Source organism: Gavia stellata, chromosome 1 (assembly GCF_030936135.1).
Source record: "Gavia stellata isolate bGavSte3 chromosome 1, bGavSte3.hap2, whole genome shotgun sequence".
Lineage (NCBI taxonomy): Eukaryota > Metazoa > Chordata > Aves > Gaviiformes > Gaviidae > Gavia > Gavia stellata.
The window spans coordinates 97,341,993-97,356,677 of NC_082594.1; the positions used below are offsets into that span (position 1 = coordinate 97,341,993).

Here is a 14,685-nt window from a genome sequence, read left to right on the forward strand (position 1 = left end):
TGACCAAAGTTGTTTTCCCATCTTTTTTACAATTAAGAAGGAGCTAAAAATGTAGACTTACCGTTTCTTTTGCAGGAGGGAATCACTGAGGACTAATGTAAGAATGAGAATCATCTGCCTTTATTAATACCTCAACAGACAACTAAGTACTACTGTGTGCCCTTCTGCTACCACAAAAATAGCTGGGGGGGAAGCATAATTTAGAGATCATTCTGTTAGGAAAGAAGGGGCAGCTGGCCTGCAGATCATGACAGCCTTTCAGGCATGGGTCTCCACATAACACAGATTTTTCCACAATAAATGATTTCATATGTACATCATCCTTCACCATATACTGATTTTCAAGAGACTTGGTTACATTATAATTGGATGGTGATAAGGGGGTGTGATGTTAGCTTGTTGCAGGCCTGGTCTCAAGTGCATCATTGATCAGAGTATACCATCTCTCGTGTCTAGTCAAGTGAGATACACCATCATCTGTCAAGCATGTACCAAGATAATCAATGTCACAACACACTGTGTTCTGACAATGAGATTCTTCAACAGCAAGCTTCGTACAGCCACATGTGTGTCAAGGAACAAAGACCTCTTGATGGTAAGGCCCCAAATTAGCCCCTTGCGATACAGACACTTCACAAGGGAGAACAGTGAGACATACAAAGGCTCGCCCCAAAGCACACCAATGTTTTCCCACTGTCAGCTAGACCTTAGCAAGCAACTCTGAAGTCAGCACATGACAGCCAAGATCCAATTACATCCTCAAGCCCCGGGCCACATAAGCTGGTTTCTCTGGCCCAGCCTTGTACAGTCCTTAAGAGGTCTTTATACTCTACTACAGCTTCCCTAGGTCCTCAGAAACCCAGGGGTGGGGGTTTACCCAGCTCCACCACCCACGAGGACTAGAGGGGCTTAGCTCTGTAGCCGCACAAGGCCACCGGCCCACCAAGCCCAGCTCCCCGTCCCCAGTGCGGGACACCCAAAGCCAAACCGCGGACTCCTGTTAACAGCAGGAGCGCCCGGCCGATGCCGGAGCACATGCCTCGGCGACAGGCACAGGCACCCGCAGAGCGCCGCAGTGTGAAGCCGAGCAGACCCACCAGAAGCACTCCCCTCACCCCCCACCCTTTTAAGCCCGCTCGCCGTACCACAGCCTCGAGCCAGCAGGGAGAAGACATGATGCCAGCGGCAGCCGCGGGCCGGGCTGTGCGGCGCGGGGCCGGCGGGAGGCGCAGCCGCACCGGGCCCGGCTCCGCCGGGGTGCGCGGGGACCCGGGACGGTCACTGCCCCCGGCTGCCCCCGCCCCAGCCCCGCGCTCTGGCACTTGAGAGGGCGGGGAGGGCGCCCGGGCGGGCTGCTCTCGGCCGTCCCCTGACCTTACCCCCGCTTGCCATGAGGCGCCCGCCCGGGCGCCGGAGCCCGCCGGGCAGCCCTGCCGTCACGCCACCTGCCCGGCTCCCCTCGCCGCCCCGCAGAGGAACAGCGGCGCGGCGGGCGGCGGCGGAGGGCCCGTCCGCGCCCGCTCACCTGCAGGGGGAAGGTGGCCGCCTTGTTGCCCACGTAGCCGCGGACGACGTGGCTCTGGATGGAGAGCACCCGGCACTCGCGCTCCGGCTCCATGGCTGCGCCGCCCGCCCGCGCCGGGCCGAGGTGGCGGCGCCGGTAGCAGGAGCGGGGGGCGGAGCGCGGAGCGCGTCACGCGCTCGCCCTCCCCTCCTGTCACACACCCCCCGCCCCCCAACGGGCGGGAGGCGGGGAGCGCGCGGACCCGCAGCCGCGCCGAGGCCGTCAGGCGTTCAGCGCGGACACCTAACGCCTGCCTCCGGCCTCGCTGCTCGGTGGAGGCAGCCGCCGCGGCGGGGCGGCGCGAGGGGGCGCGGCGGCCACCGGTGGCGCCTAACGCTCCCCCCACCCCGTCCCCGCCCCCGGCGCTCTCACTGCAGGTCCCACCGCAGCTTCCGCCCCCCCGCCGTCACGCGGCACGCGCCGGCACGCGCCTTAACGGCCGCCGCTCCCGCAGTCGGCGGCGCGGCGGGCGGCGTTGGTGCCACAGGCGCCGTCCCGCAGGGGCAGCGACCCCACCGCCCGCGCCGGCATGGCTAAGCCCTCCTGCCCTCGGCCGGCCGGGCCGCCGCCTCAGCCCTCTGGCGAGCAGGGCGCCGCCTCCCCTCGCCCACCCTCCGCAGAGGGAAAGCTGTGCTCCCCCCCACCCCCGGTACTGCTGCGCCCGCCCAGCCCTGCGCTGAGGCGCTCGCTGACACCCACAGAGGCAGTGCCCCAGTGTCGCCCGCCCCTCCTCAGCACAGGGCCGCCGGTACCGCTGCAACCACTGCTGCTTTGCATGTGCTGGCGCTCCCACGTGCCAGGCCCCGCGCCCCTTCCAAACACCTGGTACCCACGGCCCGCACACATGGTCCCCCCCTTCGCCCGGTCTCACATGTCACCCGGGCTGCCACCGTCGCTTCCCTCCTGCCCTCACGACACAGCACCACGGCACCTGATACCTCAAGCACACTTCCAGTGCCCATAGGTATGTCCAAACGTTGGCCCGTACACACAGCGTCCGCCTCCCAACCCTCCCGTGCCACCCATCCTGTGCACCAACCGCCATTTGCTGTCCACACTCCCCAGCGCCACGGTGCTAGACACACCTGCCTCTCCGTGTACTGGGAAGCCAAGGGCAGCGCACACATCCCAACGCTGCTAGAGCTTCCCTTCCTCGAGTATCCAGAAAGCCCCGCAAAGCCATGGATACCACAGGCAGCCCGACGCAATGCCCTGCGGTGGCACGCCGGCCCGCGCTGCAGGCACCCTGACAGAGCACCACCCTCACAGTCCGGTTTTGAAGCGAGTTTTTGACACAGAAAAAAGACCCTTTGGAGGGCTGCCAAAGAGTAAAAGAAGATGTGTTGGCTGGCAAGTGCTACAATACATCAAGACTCTGCTGAGATAGGACTTCCGAATGGGTTTGGAAATTTCCTCTGGCCATTTGTCACTATTGGCCGTCACAGGTTCAGTCAAAGATCCTTTCACTAAAAGAAATCATGCCCAATGCCTCTTGTTCTTCTTAGTGGATAGATTTAAATCGACTCTTGAAATAGCGTGATTATTTCTCAGCAACATGAAAGCATATTTTCCTCATCATCAGTAATCTGTTGGAAAATGAGGGAACATGCTGTTCTCTTTTCTGTTGTCACTCCAGTCGCAAAACTTAGGGCTTGTTCTAGGCTGGCCTTACCACTAACAGTTTCTCCATCACCTGTAAATGTAGGTATTTTCTTGAGTTGTAGAAATTGGTGCATCTCCATGGAGTATAGATAGGGTCAGAACAATGAATGTTGGGAATGATCTGCACCATGTATGCTCTGGATCCAGCAGTCTGGGAAAACGTTACAAAACAGCATTTCACGCAAGGAGGTTCTCTTGAGGGGATACAGGTCTGGAGGGCAGGGTAAGCCAGAAGAATTAGAGACAGAGGTGTATATTGGGATGTGATGTTCCTCAGTTTCTGGTCACCCATCTGCATTCTCCACCTTCGGGCTCCTTGCCTGCTTTCCTCCACTCAGTCATTCACCACATCCCTCAACCTGCAGGATCCCAAGTCCTAATTTTCCTCCTCTCACTATCTTAGTATCGTTAGAGCCAAAGCTGCTTGCCAGGTCTCTTACCTCTTTTGTGTTTTCTTCCCTCGCATCTCACTTTTTGTGCCAGTCTTCCCTCTTGTTTTTCCTCTGACTTGAGCTATTCTACCCCCCACCCCCAATAACTCTACCATCTATCCCCAGCAACTCCATCGTCCTTTCTTTCTCTTTCCATATTTCTCAAGTCCATGTCCTTGACTATCTAGTCTCAGTTTTCAGTGATCACTCTTAACCTAGTGTCATTTTGTCTCACCTTCCTCTCCCGCTTCAAACTTCTTGACCCATTCCCACTTGCACTCTTCCCACCAGCACATGTCTTGCTCTGGTCCAAATCCGGCAACCTGATTGAGGTCAACGTTTTCTGAACTCACAAGGGAGGAAAAGGCAAGGCTCCCTGCTTCTGTTTGCAGTGCTGAGACCAGACAGGATACTTAAGAGTCCAGACTGGCAGCTGCAGGTCAAATCTACTTTAAAGAAGACAAAACTTTGAAGAATTTAAAGCACTAGCAAATCTTAACAGAGCATAGACCATGACTTTTTTTCCCCCCCACAAAAGCTAATGGAACCGGGTTACATTTGGGGTTGCTTTTCATAAGTTGAGCGAAATGCACATTCTTGTCATGAAAGCATCGTTTTCCCCCAAATAAGAAATCCAGGGCTCCAAAGCATAAGATATCATCTTTTAAAAGAAAGGTTGCCAAAAATACGGGGGGGGGATATTCTGTATCTTCTGCAAGACTGATTTCCAGACATGACTCAATTGTTCTAGCTTATATTCTTTCCCTCTGTCCTCTCTGCTTCTCTTACCCCAAAATGAACCTGAGACAGAAAATTTGTCTGAAAACACTCAAGCGTTGGCAAATTTATAAACAACTAAAAGTAAGGCCTCACATGTAAAAGGCTAGGCAACTGTAGAGAAGTTTCCAGCCCTGTTTATGTTTGACACTCGTCATAATGAAACAAATACAGACTGCACACACTATAAAGAAAAACATATACATGCAGTAAGCCATATGCCACATCCAGGTGCCGCTCCCGTCATGCACATCCAAAGGACACAGCCTCTTCTGTAATACATACCTGTACAAGATACACACTGCAAGCAGTTAACATGAAACCTACTTACAAATTGTTCATTCAGCCTGAAGTCCAACCACTGTTTGTCATTTAATAGCAATTGCTGCATGTGTCCTTTGCTTTTCAAGGGAATGGCTACTACCTATTATTTGGAACAGAAGGCATCCGTACCTCCATTTTGCTGCTCCTAAAGCCTCCACAAACATGATGCCACAAATGCTGAAGCACTATTATCCTGTGTTTTTCCATGTATCTTGATACACTGAAGAATAAAGTTTCTTTAACCTTCCTCTAGCTTGGAGGGCAATTGTTGGAATACAGATGTTGTCCTTTTTCCTGCTTTTCCTCCCTTGCCCAGCAATAGGGCTTAATGCTCCACTTTGACCTTGTAAGCATATGATACATACATACTGGCATATGCTCCTTTCGGGGATGACTCAAGAAGATCTATCTTGTGGGTTCCACAGCATTGTCAGGTGAGGCTGAGCCTCTGTTAAGACAGTTGTGCAGTGACATTAATGGTTTGTCTCTGTAGTGCTTACTCCAACTGTATCTTTCCCTTCCTCATAATGATATACAGTCCAAAGAAGGTGCCAGGAAGTGTTCTGGCATTTACAGCTGTTCTTTCTGAGAACTGACCAAGCATGTCTGACATTCTCACTGGAGCAAGTTCCTCCCCCAAGAAGGAAAGCACACCTCATACGTTTATTAATGCCTGCCCTTAGGTTTTGTACAGCCGCTAGTCCTGCACCTAGTAGACCCCATAGACAACGTAAGGAATAGGCTCAAAGAAGTCTCACACTGCAGAGCACAGCTGATACCAGATTGCTTGTACACCTGAGCGAGGAAACTACAGCATGGGTAGCAGTCATAGAATCATTTCTGTTGGAAAAGGCCTTTAAGATCATCAAGTCCAACCGTTACCCTAACACTGCCAAGTCCACCATTAAACCATCTACCTAAGCGCCACATCTACATGTCTTTTAAATACCTCCAGGGATGGTGACTCAACCACTTCCCTAAGCAGTCTGTTCCAATGCTTGACAACCCTTTCAGTGACGAAGTTTTTCCTAATATCCAATCTAAACCTCCCCTGGCACAACTTGAGGCCATTTCTTTTCATCCTATCGCTTGTTACTTGGGAGAAGAGATCGACACCCATCTCACTACAACCTCCTTTCAGGTAGTTATAGAGAGCGATAAGGTCTGCGAGAGCAATAATGCTGAGGCCCTTTGTAGGAAGGCAGGGAGGGTGCAAATGCAGAGCTCTGCCTTCCTCTGCAGCTGCTGAGAGTAAAAGAGTATTTGTTACGGGGGGACACATGCTGTCTCTCCAAGCAAGTGGAGAAACCCATTCTATGCAGGATGGCTACCTTTTTCCTAATATTCTGAAAGGTCCAACAAAGGCAAGTACTCCTAGCAATCTTTGTGCTTACCCCAGAGGAACATCTGAAGCCTCCCTTTATACTCTAAGCTGTAAAAATTGAAGCCTTTTTCATGGCTTAAGGAGTAGAACCTGCATATACAACCAAAAGTAAGCAAGGGAGTGACTCAACAGTATCAAGACCCAACATTTTGCAAAATATGGGGGAAACCTATATGTTTATACACTAAAAAAGTTGCCACAAGGAAAACAAAGGCCAGAAAGCAATTCTCCTTCCCTTCCAGAAAGCAGCTCATCTAAATATGAGCACCCAGTTTCTGAGCAGTGTTTTTTTACAGACTTTGCCCTATTTATTCTTTAAGAAGTCAGGCCCCTTCCTCATAAAAAAGAGTGTGTGTCTCAGAAAAAAGTGAAGCTAGACTTCAACTCCATAGTCATCATGCATTCTGCTATGCTATCTTTCTCAATGCTATTCTGTTTGAAAAAAATTAACTCCCCTCCAAATCTAGGGGTTCCTAGGACTACTCAAAGAGCAAATAACCATTCAATGTGTGACAGAGGGCTTCATTAGGAAAAAAAAGAAAAAGGCAGGGCAGGTTAGATGAAAAGTAGGCAATAGAGAAGCTGTCCTAGGCTTCCTACTACAGCTGCTGCTGTAGTACTACTGGGATGATACCTTCTCAAGCTCCTGACCTTGTCACTGGTCTATGCATGGAGTTTTATGGTTTATTTTTTAAGGTAACCTGACCTCTCAAACCACTTCTGCTTGGTCAGAGCAGAGTATTTTCTGGAAATCATGAATGTTGAGTAGAAGATTATCATAATTTGACCAAGAGAGAGGATAGTCAGAAAGACCACAACTGGCAATGTTTCTTCCACAAACGTTCCTTGTTCCTTGTATGCTCTCCTTCTACAACTCCCCTAAACCCTTCTCACATCTCCCCACTCCTCTGCTCAGCCTGTCAGTGCACCAAAAAGCAATACAGCCCGTGGCAGACCTGAGGCAATAATACACAGACAGTTGGCCAGCCAGCAATCCAGGAAGATACACATCTTTACCTACCTTCTTTGCTCCTGGGTAGACAAGACAAACATGTTTATGGGCCATTTGTTGCACAGGCTGCTGCCTTCCTAGATCTGTGTTGTCACCCTTTGGAATTCCACCTTGCTATGCATGAAGAAATCGTGAGATTACAGTGAATAACAAGCTTAACATGGGTCAACAATGTCACAATATTGCAATAAAGGTAATCACCTTTTGGACCGCATGAACAACAATATAGTCTGCAAGACATATGAAGCAATCCTTGCAGCATATTCAGCACTGGTAGGGTCTCTAAAGGAGTACTGCCAAGTTTTTGGAACGACATTTCATGAAAGAACAATGTGAGAGGCCGTAAGAAGGATCCAAGGCTCAGGACACACAGCCTTGGAGGAAATGGTTTCTTTAGCTTAATAAAAGCTCAACTCTAGTAACAGCCTACAAATACATATAACATAGAGCTATGAAGGAGCAGAAGGGAATAAACTGATGTCCATAATGGAGGGCTTACCTCCATTATGCAAAGGATTATGAAAAGCACAGGAAGAGATTGCCTTGGAAGATTGATGAGTTTTTTCAGTTTGTTTGTTTTTCATAACTAGTGGAAGAAATGTTTTTAAAACTATTGATAGCTATATTTAAGTTTGAATTGGAACAGGGAGGCAGACTATGTTAACTACCAAGGTCTCCTGAAGTCCAGATTTTCTACATAAGCACAACAGAAAAGATAAGGGGCTGTCAAGAATACGACACACTCAGCTTGATAAAAGATGCATAGAGAAAGGGTCTTAAATCAGATTTTGTAAATTGTATGTGGATTCTCTAAATCATCATAGGCATTGACAGAAAATAAAAGGTCAAGGTTATGTAGAAGTCGTATCAATAGCCTTTCCTTTTCTTAACAAGTCTTCAAGGTGGCAGAATTGGACCAGCACAGAGTAATAATTGTACACTCCCCAGTCAGAAGACCATCTGTAGTTAAGATACTGATTTTTTCTGATCAGTTGAATGTTTGCCAAGACAGATTGTAAAGTACCAATTTATGATTGCAATAGTAATAATAAAGTATTAGCAGCATTTGATGTAGGAGGGGAGCGTTATTCTTGTTTCAGACAAAATTTTCACTTGGCCTGTATTAAAATGATTAACTGTGTCAGGAATTGCCAATGATGGCAGAGAAGGAGCCGTTTTCTCAGCAAAAGAAAGCAGATTATTGAAAACTGATCTTGCCATTAAAGCTGCTCTGCATGGGGGAATTAAAAAGGCCATTCTAGACCCTTTGACAGGCAGGTGGGGCTGCTGTCTCTAGTACAAAAAGAGCACCCATCAGTGCTATTTCTCCAAAACCTAGCATGAAATAGAACTGCAAACTAGCAAGGTTGACACGCTGTCAGCTTTGGTGAAAAAACAGCCTACAGAAAAATTGTTGGACTTAAATCCACATTGACTTCGCTAGCAATTACAATGCAGAGAATGGTACTCATAGATGCCCCAACTTTTTTAAACAGAATTGAGAGAAACAGTCCTCATAACAGGCAGTAAATAATGAAAGTGGTATGTCTAACTCTGTACTCCAGATCCAATCATGCAAACTCCTGAGTGCTCCCTTCTCTTATGGCCTTTGAAACTTGCAGAACAAGGACCTATACAATCTTTCCCATACCCCAGAGTAGCCTGGCTTTGTAGCGATTTAGAAAAAAAAAGTCATTTCATATATTAAGACATTACACAATCAGAAGAGTAACACTGGGCTATCCATTCTCTTACACCTCTGACTCAAACCTGTTCTCTATCATTGACTTGCTGAAGATCCATATATTCTGAGCATTTTTGCAAAATGGGGCCTCAAGGAGGAGATCATGCAATGGATCAGCCTCCAAATGTCAGGCCCAATCTTGCAATCCTCACGTCAATTGTTTTATTGACATAAATGGAACTGCTCCTATCAAAAACACACAAGGGGCCAGGTGTCAAGTTGAGAGACAGGCCAGTGATAACAAAGTTCTTTTTAAAATGCTGTATCACTGTCACAAGTTGTCACAGTTGAACAGCATTGTATAGCATGGCATTCTGGATCCTCATCTCCTTCAGAAACCTAAAAATATTCCTCTTTTTAAAACAATGCAAGACGCCTCTGCTGTGAAATTCTAAGCAGAAACACCCCTATTGGTACAATCCCCAGTAATTGTACACAAATATTTTGGTTGGTGCTGTTGTCTGCACGTTTTGGTTCCAGTGTTCATTTAATAAAATGGTTGAAGCTAATGAAAAGGAAGCAGAAGGCCTCCTTTGCTTGGCTAAGGGAGCCACAGCGCTTAGGATCAGCTTGCAGTTTTGTCCTGAATGCTCATGCTTACGCCCTCAGGATCCAATCCTATTGCGCTTAGCATCTACTACCTAATATTGGGGAAAAGTAACTCATTATTATCAGGAGTTTAATCCCAGTTACCCCTTTTTGTCCTTGAATAACATTCACCAGCATTAAAGAGGTAGCAGAGTAAGTGCACGTACCTCTTTGCCAACCCATGTATTTCCAGCAGCAGACCGAAACCCTGCTCTGGAAAGCAAAGAGGTATGAGATGCAAGCAGTTACGGTGCAATACAGCACAACGTGGCATATGGTCATGATAACAGCTTTAGAGAAATGCATACAAATGTTTTCATTTTGCTTTTGCTTCATTTTTAAGGCACTTGGGGAAAAAGAGGGAAGAAATTGGTGTTATTTCATTGCTTTTAATATTTTGATTTCACCGACACTTCTGTACCTAGTTTTTAATTTTTAACCTTGAAAATTGTTTGATACCAATTTTGGATCAGAAATGCCACACTATGTATATTTGTTTTATAAGACATGGTCACAGCTGGAAAAGAACAAGGCCTTTCCTGGCAGTGGGAATAAAGCTCTCAGTCATGAACTGCATCTCTCAGCAGTTTGTCCTGTGCGTGTCTTGCATCACATGCTGTCGTCTTGCAGTCATGAGTCACTTGCTTCAGCTCCCACAGCTCAGCGATATAGGCTTGGCGAAGCTATGTCGCTACACAGCTTATTCCCTGGGGAAATGTGCACACAAAGGAGTGGGAAGCCAGGCCACTGCTGTGCTCAAAACAGAACAGATTTGCATTTCAGTTCAAGCTGCAGGGAGTACATGCTAAGCTGACTAATACTGCATCTATTTCTAGTCCTGTTACCTGGGCAATGGTAATTTCATTTTGTTCTTTTCCTTCAGTGGTTACAAAACAATTTTTGACTTTAAATTAACCCTTAAAAATCTAAATGATATTAAATAAGTTCACAAACTGTGTAATTTTTTCCAATTAGCATCATTTCACTAATTAGCAAAACAGTGATAATGGAAGACAGATTTCAGGAGTCTGAGAGATGTTAGTTCAGTTCCAGGCTGGAAATTCCTTTCTAATTTGCTATTGCTTTTGCCTGTGCTATTAGGGGACAATTCTCCCCACTATTGTAGCTTTGACCATTGTGACTAGTACCAACGGCTAACCTATGTAGTTCTGAAGGTCTCAACCTATGTAGTTCTGAAGGTGTCCTAGTTTTTCCTTCTTAGTACAAAAATATAATGGTAGGATGAAATTAGCAGACATTAGTGGGACCAGGATTTCATACTAAACTTTCAAACTTTCATTAGGAGTTTCAGAATGATCCTAGGTTTGCTATATTTAGCATTTACTAGTACATTGTTGGTTTAGCACAAATAGGTATTTAAAATAAAGAAAAGAGAATCCCAAACACCCCCTACCCCCCCATTCCTCCAGCACTGCAATTCACACAGATAGACTAAGTTACAAAAATTCAGAGGAAATTAATCATTAGCTTCCATTTTTGGAACATAAATAATAAACAGTTCTTTCCTGGAACTAAAGATAAACCCAGCTAAAGATTCTCTCAGCAAACAGCAGCAATTCCAAGGCAGCCCCCCAAAACTCTAGCAAAAGTAAAAGGGATAAAATGAGAACCTAAGACTACAGACTGTTAGCATAACACGAGCAATGCAATTGTGTGCAAGCCACAGAATCTGGATTTGGGCTTCTGGAAAGGGAGGGCCAAAAAATGGAATGTTGTTTTGGACTCATTTCAGTCTCTGACCTAAGTGAAAGCAAGATGCTTCATACAAGATTATTTCTTGTGAGGACCCTTCATCTTCCCTAATTTGGTATCCAGGGACTGAAGGAGAGAAAACTTTTTACATAAAAATTGCTAACACTACATAGTGAAAAACATCCAGCAAGATACCAGTAGTTTTCATAGCAAAGGTTTTTCTCCAGGACAACCTCTATATTTAAATAAGCTAAACGGATACAGAAAAGATATGAAGACTGCATGAGGTAGACGGGCAAACACTAAAAGTTGCCATCTAGTCCTGGCAGATAATGTGAGATGCCTATCATTATCAGCAGCAATGGCAGGCTCCTTGGCAAGTTAACATCATTGACCATGGCTGCTTAGAAATAATCAGCAAAAATGTCTGTATCATATGCAAGCCCTAAACATGCCAATGGTCAACTGCAAATTCCTGTGCCTGGCATTACAATGCAATACAGTATTTCCTATTCGTGGCAAACACTGTGTTGGAGTTCAGGCCCTCAACTGCCAATTTTGCAGCCTGCGAATGTCAAACAGCAATTTCTTCCCCTCTTGCCATAAAGGGCTCCTGAGTGGACTCCTAAGCAAGAAACAGTGGGCACTCTCTCCTCTCCGTCAGTCTATTTGAAGGCAGTGGAGATCTCATGAATGATTCCCATTCTTCCTTTCAAAGGGATTAATGACAGGGAAAGACTTGAGGGCTTTCTTTTCAGAAACAAAATTACTCCATGGCAATACTCTGCAGAGGCAAGTACATGTTATTGGATTATGCAAGCGTTTACAGTTTCAGCCTTCATTTTATGGCAGATGTCTCCCAGATGTTTACCATAGTGGCAAAGCCTATGAAAATGTGGCTCAAGACTGGAATGAGACCTGCTTCCTAAAAAATTAACAGAGTGTGGAATTCATTTCCCTGGAGAGCCTAACTATTGGCACTTCCACTTTTACAAATCTGTGTCAAAGGGGTAGGATTTAATCAGGGATTCTCTCCACATACCCACTAGTTTGTAAAGAGCAAAATTTCCTCACTGAGCACCATTTTAGTATTGTATCCTCCTCTGAGCAGGATCCCAGAGAGTGGTCCAGGCTGGAGCATGACCAAGCCTTGATTAAACTAAAGCTTTCAATGGCAGAAAAATTCTAAGAAATCATGCACCCAGAAATCTTACTGGACTTCAGGGAGAAGTCTGGCTTTTTTGTTATTAAGAAGGTCTTGAACCCCAGTTTCAGTCTTTTCCCCTTCTGTTTTAATTCTTTCTCTTTCTGACCTTGTATGCATATTTCTGTGCTGAGTATTACATTCACCATCATGTTTGCCCTGTTACCCTTCAGGGAAGGTGGACCATAGAAACAGCCACAGCAGCTTTTCAGCAACAAATACTGCAGGAATGCAAATAGGAGACAGTTTCCAAGACTGCAGAACTTGTACCCGCAGTCAAAACCACACAGTGAGCAAAATTCAAACCTCCCATGGCTTTACTTTGATTATACAAGACAAACATCTGAAAGAGAAATGTAAATAAGGAACAGTTTAGCCTAGGAACTGTGTAATTGCAGCAGGTTACATGTTCTATGTGGAGCGTTGTAAAATGCTTGTGCTGAAGCCATTGGAGATTTAATTTTTTTTAAAAAAACAACTCTGAAATTGGCTAGTATCTGCTGGTGTTGAATCCAAAACATTGTGATATTTCAAAAGAATGGCATACAAATCCTAAAGGAATGTTACTAGTAAGTACTCTTCTGTTTAATTCCCCAAAAGGAGTCAACAAACAACTGATTGTTGGAAGGATTTTAAGCCTATGCCTTAAAGCTCTTCTCCAAGAAGAAACGTTCAAGACTTTTACATAGGAAAGAATCTCACAAATGCCTCCTTTAACATTTCTGTATTTTTTGCTGGTGTGGGACCAATATCAGAAAGACAGTATGGAGGTGCTAAACCTGAAGCCTACCTCTCAGAAGTAAGGAACAGCAGCAGCTCTACATAACAGTCAGCCCTATCTTTTTTGAAAGTCAATTTCTGTAAAATAATTAGTCTTCCAAGAAGAAATTAATGTAAACAGGGTTCTAAAAACAGGTTTTGCAAGTTTCTTAAACCCCCTTTAAAAAGGGTTCCTAAAGAACCAAAGATTTTTCCTCTTCCGTGTCTAATAAAAAGATGCCAATAAAGTGCCTCTATGAAGGAAACCGCCATGCAAAATGGGTTAGAAGTATTTTGACTGTCTTTTGGATTTTATTTACAGAAATCAGCTGTATTATTTGCAACATGTTGCAATGCTTTTGCAGATGAAATATTTGTTTTTCCTCCTCAAACTGGTTTGTGCTTTCACACATACAAAATGCTTGTTTGGGTCCTACAACAGAGAATACTCTCTCTCTCCCCCTCCCACCTCCCTCTTTCAGGGATAAGAGGAAAAAAATTCTTTCAACTCCTCTTACCTGAGTTAGACTTTGTATATCTGGGATGCAGCCATTACAGATGCCTGACTGCAGCAGACTGGTCAAATATGCTGTTATTTTAGAGATAACAGAATTGACATGTTAATAAATGTATCTGTCCAAAATATCATGACAACTGTTCCAGTGTTACGTTGAAGTAACAAAATCCATACTTCTTTATTTTAAAGAAATTTTTCCCTATGAAGGGTGGTTTGTATGGTTCACCTTCTAGTTTTGCAAGAGTATATTAATCTTGAAAGAGGCACTAAGTTTCTCCTAGATTTGCACGGTGGGAATAAAATGTGAAATATGTTTGCGTTACCTTGCAGACTGTTGTGCAGACAGACATTTTCTGCCTTCTTGGAAACGCCAGCCAGTATGGATCACTGAAATGTCAATCCAGGTCCAACCTGCTTGCATGGATCCCATGAAGAACCATGAGGGGCACCGAATCTTACAACGATCCCTTGGAGCACGTTCAGGGCAGGCACCACAAGTTTTGCTGTAGAACACTCCACCAGAGTAAGATCCTACATGGTGTGAAGGTGGCATAATGTACTGCAGTAAGTCCTATCTTGGCCCCACAGCTAAACTACAAATGAGGATTTCTACCTGACACCATGTATAATATAAGCACATGCAGCACTTAATTTACGGTTGTATGCTATCACTATGGTCTTCAACACTGTCAAAACATAGTACCATCTAGAAATTTAGATATGTGAATTTTTTTAAACATGTAACAAGAATGTCATTTTTACAGGACTTTGTTCCAAAGGAAATCTGTTTTCGTATTACCTGAGGATTTATGTTTTAATTTTACTAGTGCCACTGCTGTGGATAGGTCACTTTTCTTTGTCTGAATAAAGTTTTTTGCATTTCTGAAAATTCTGTGCCTGTCAAGAAAACATGATTCATACTTTTTATTGATCCTGGGCAGTTGCTGGGCTTGTCAGTACCTGAGATGGAGACGCAGCACTCTGTGCAGGACTCCTGTATGTAACT

The 14,685-nt window shown here is 45.5% G+C and overlaps 1 protein-coding gene across 1 annotated transcript in view; it reads right to left on the reverse strand.

Moving 5' to 3' along the window:
• PDXK (pyridoxal kinase) overlaps window positions 1–1,618 on the reverse strand; it is a 43,326-nt gene extending 41,708 nt beyond the window's left edge. Inside the window, exon 1 of the mRNA XM_059836381.1 lies at window positions 1,526–1,618. Within this exon, the coding sequence (XP_059692364.1) occupies window positions 1,526–1,618 (93 nt within the window). The remainder of the gene's footprint in view (window positions 1–1,525) is intronic.
• Between the last annotated feature and the right edge of the window lie 13,067 nt (window positions 1,619–14,685).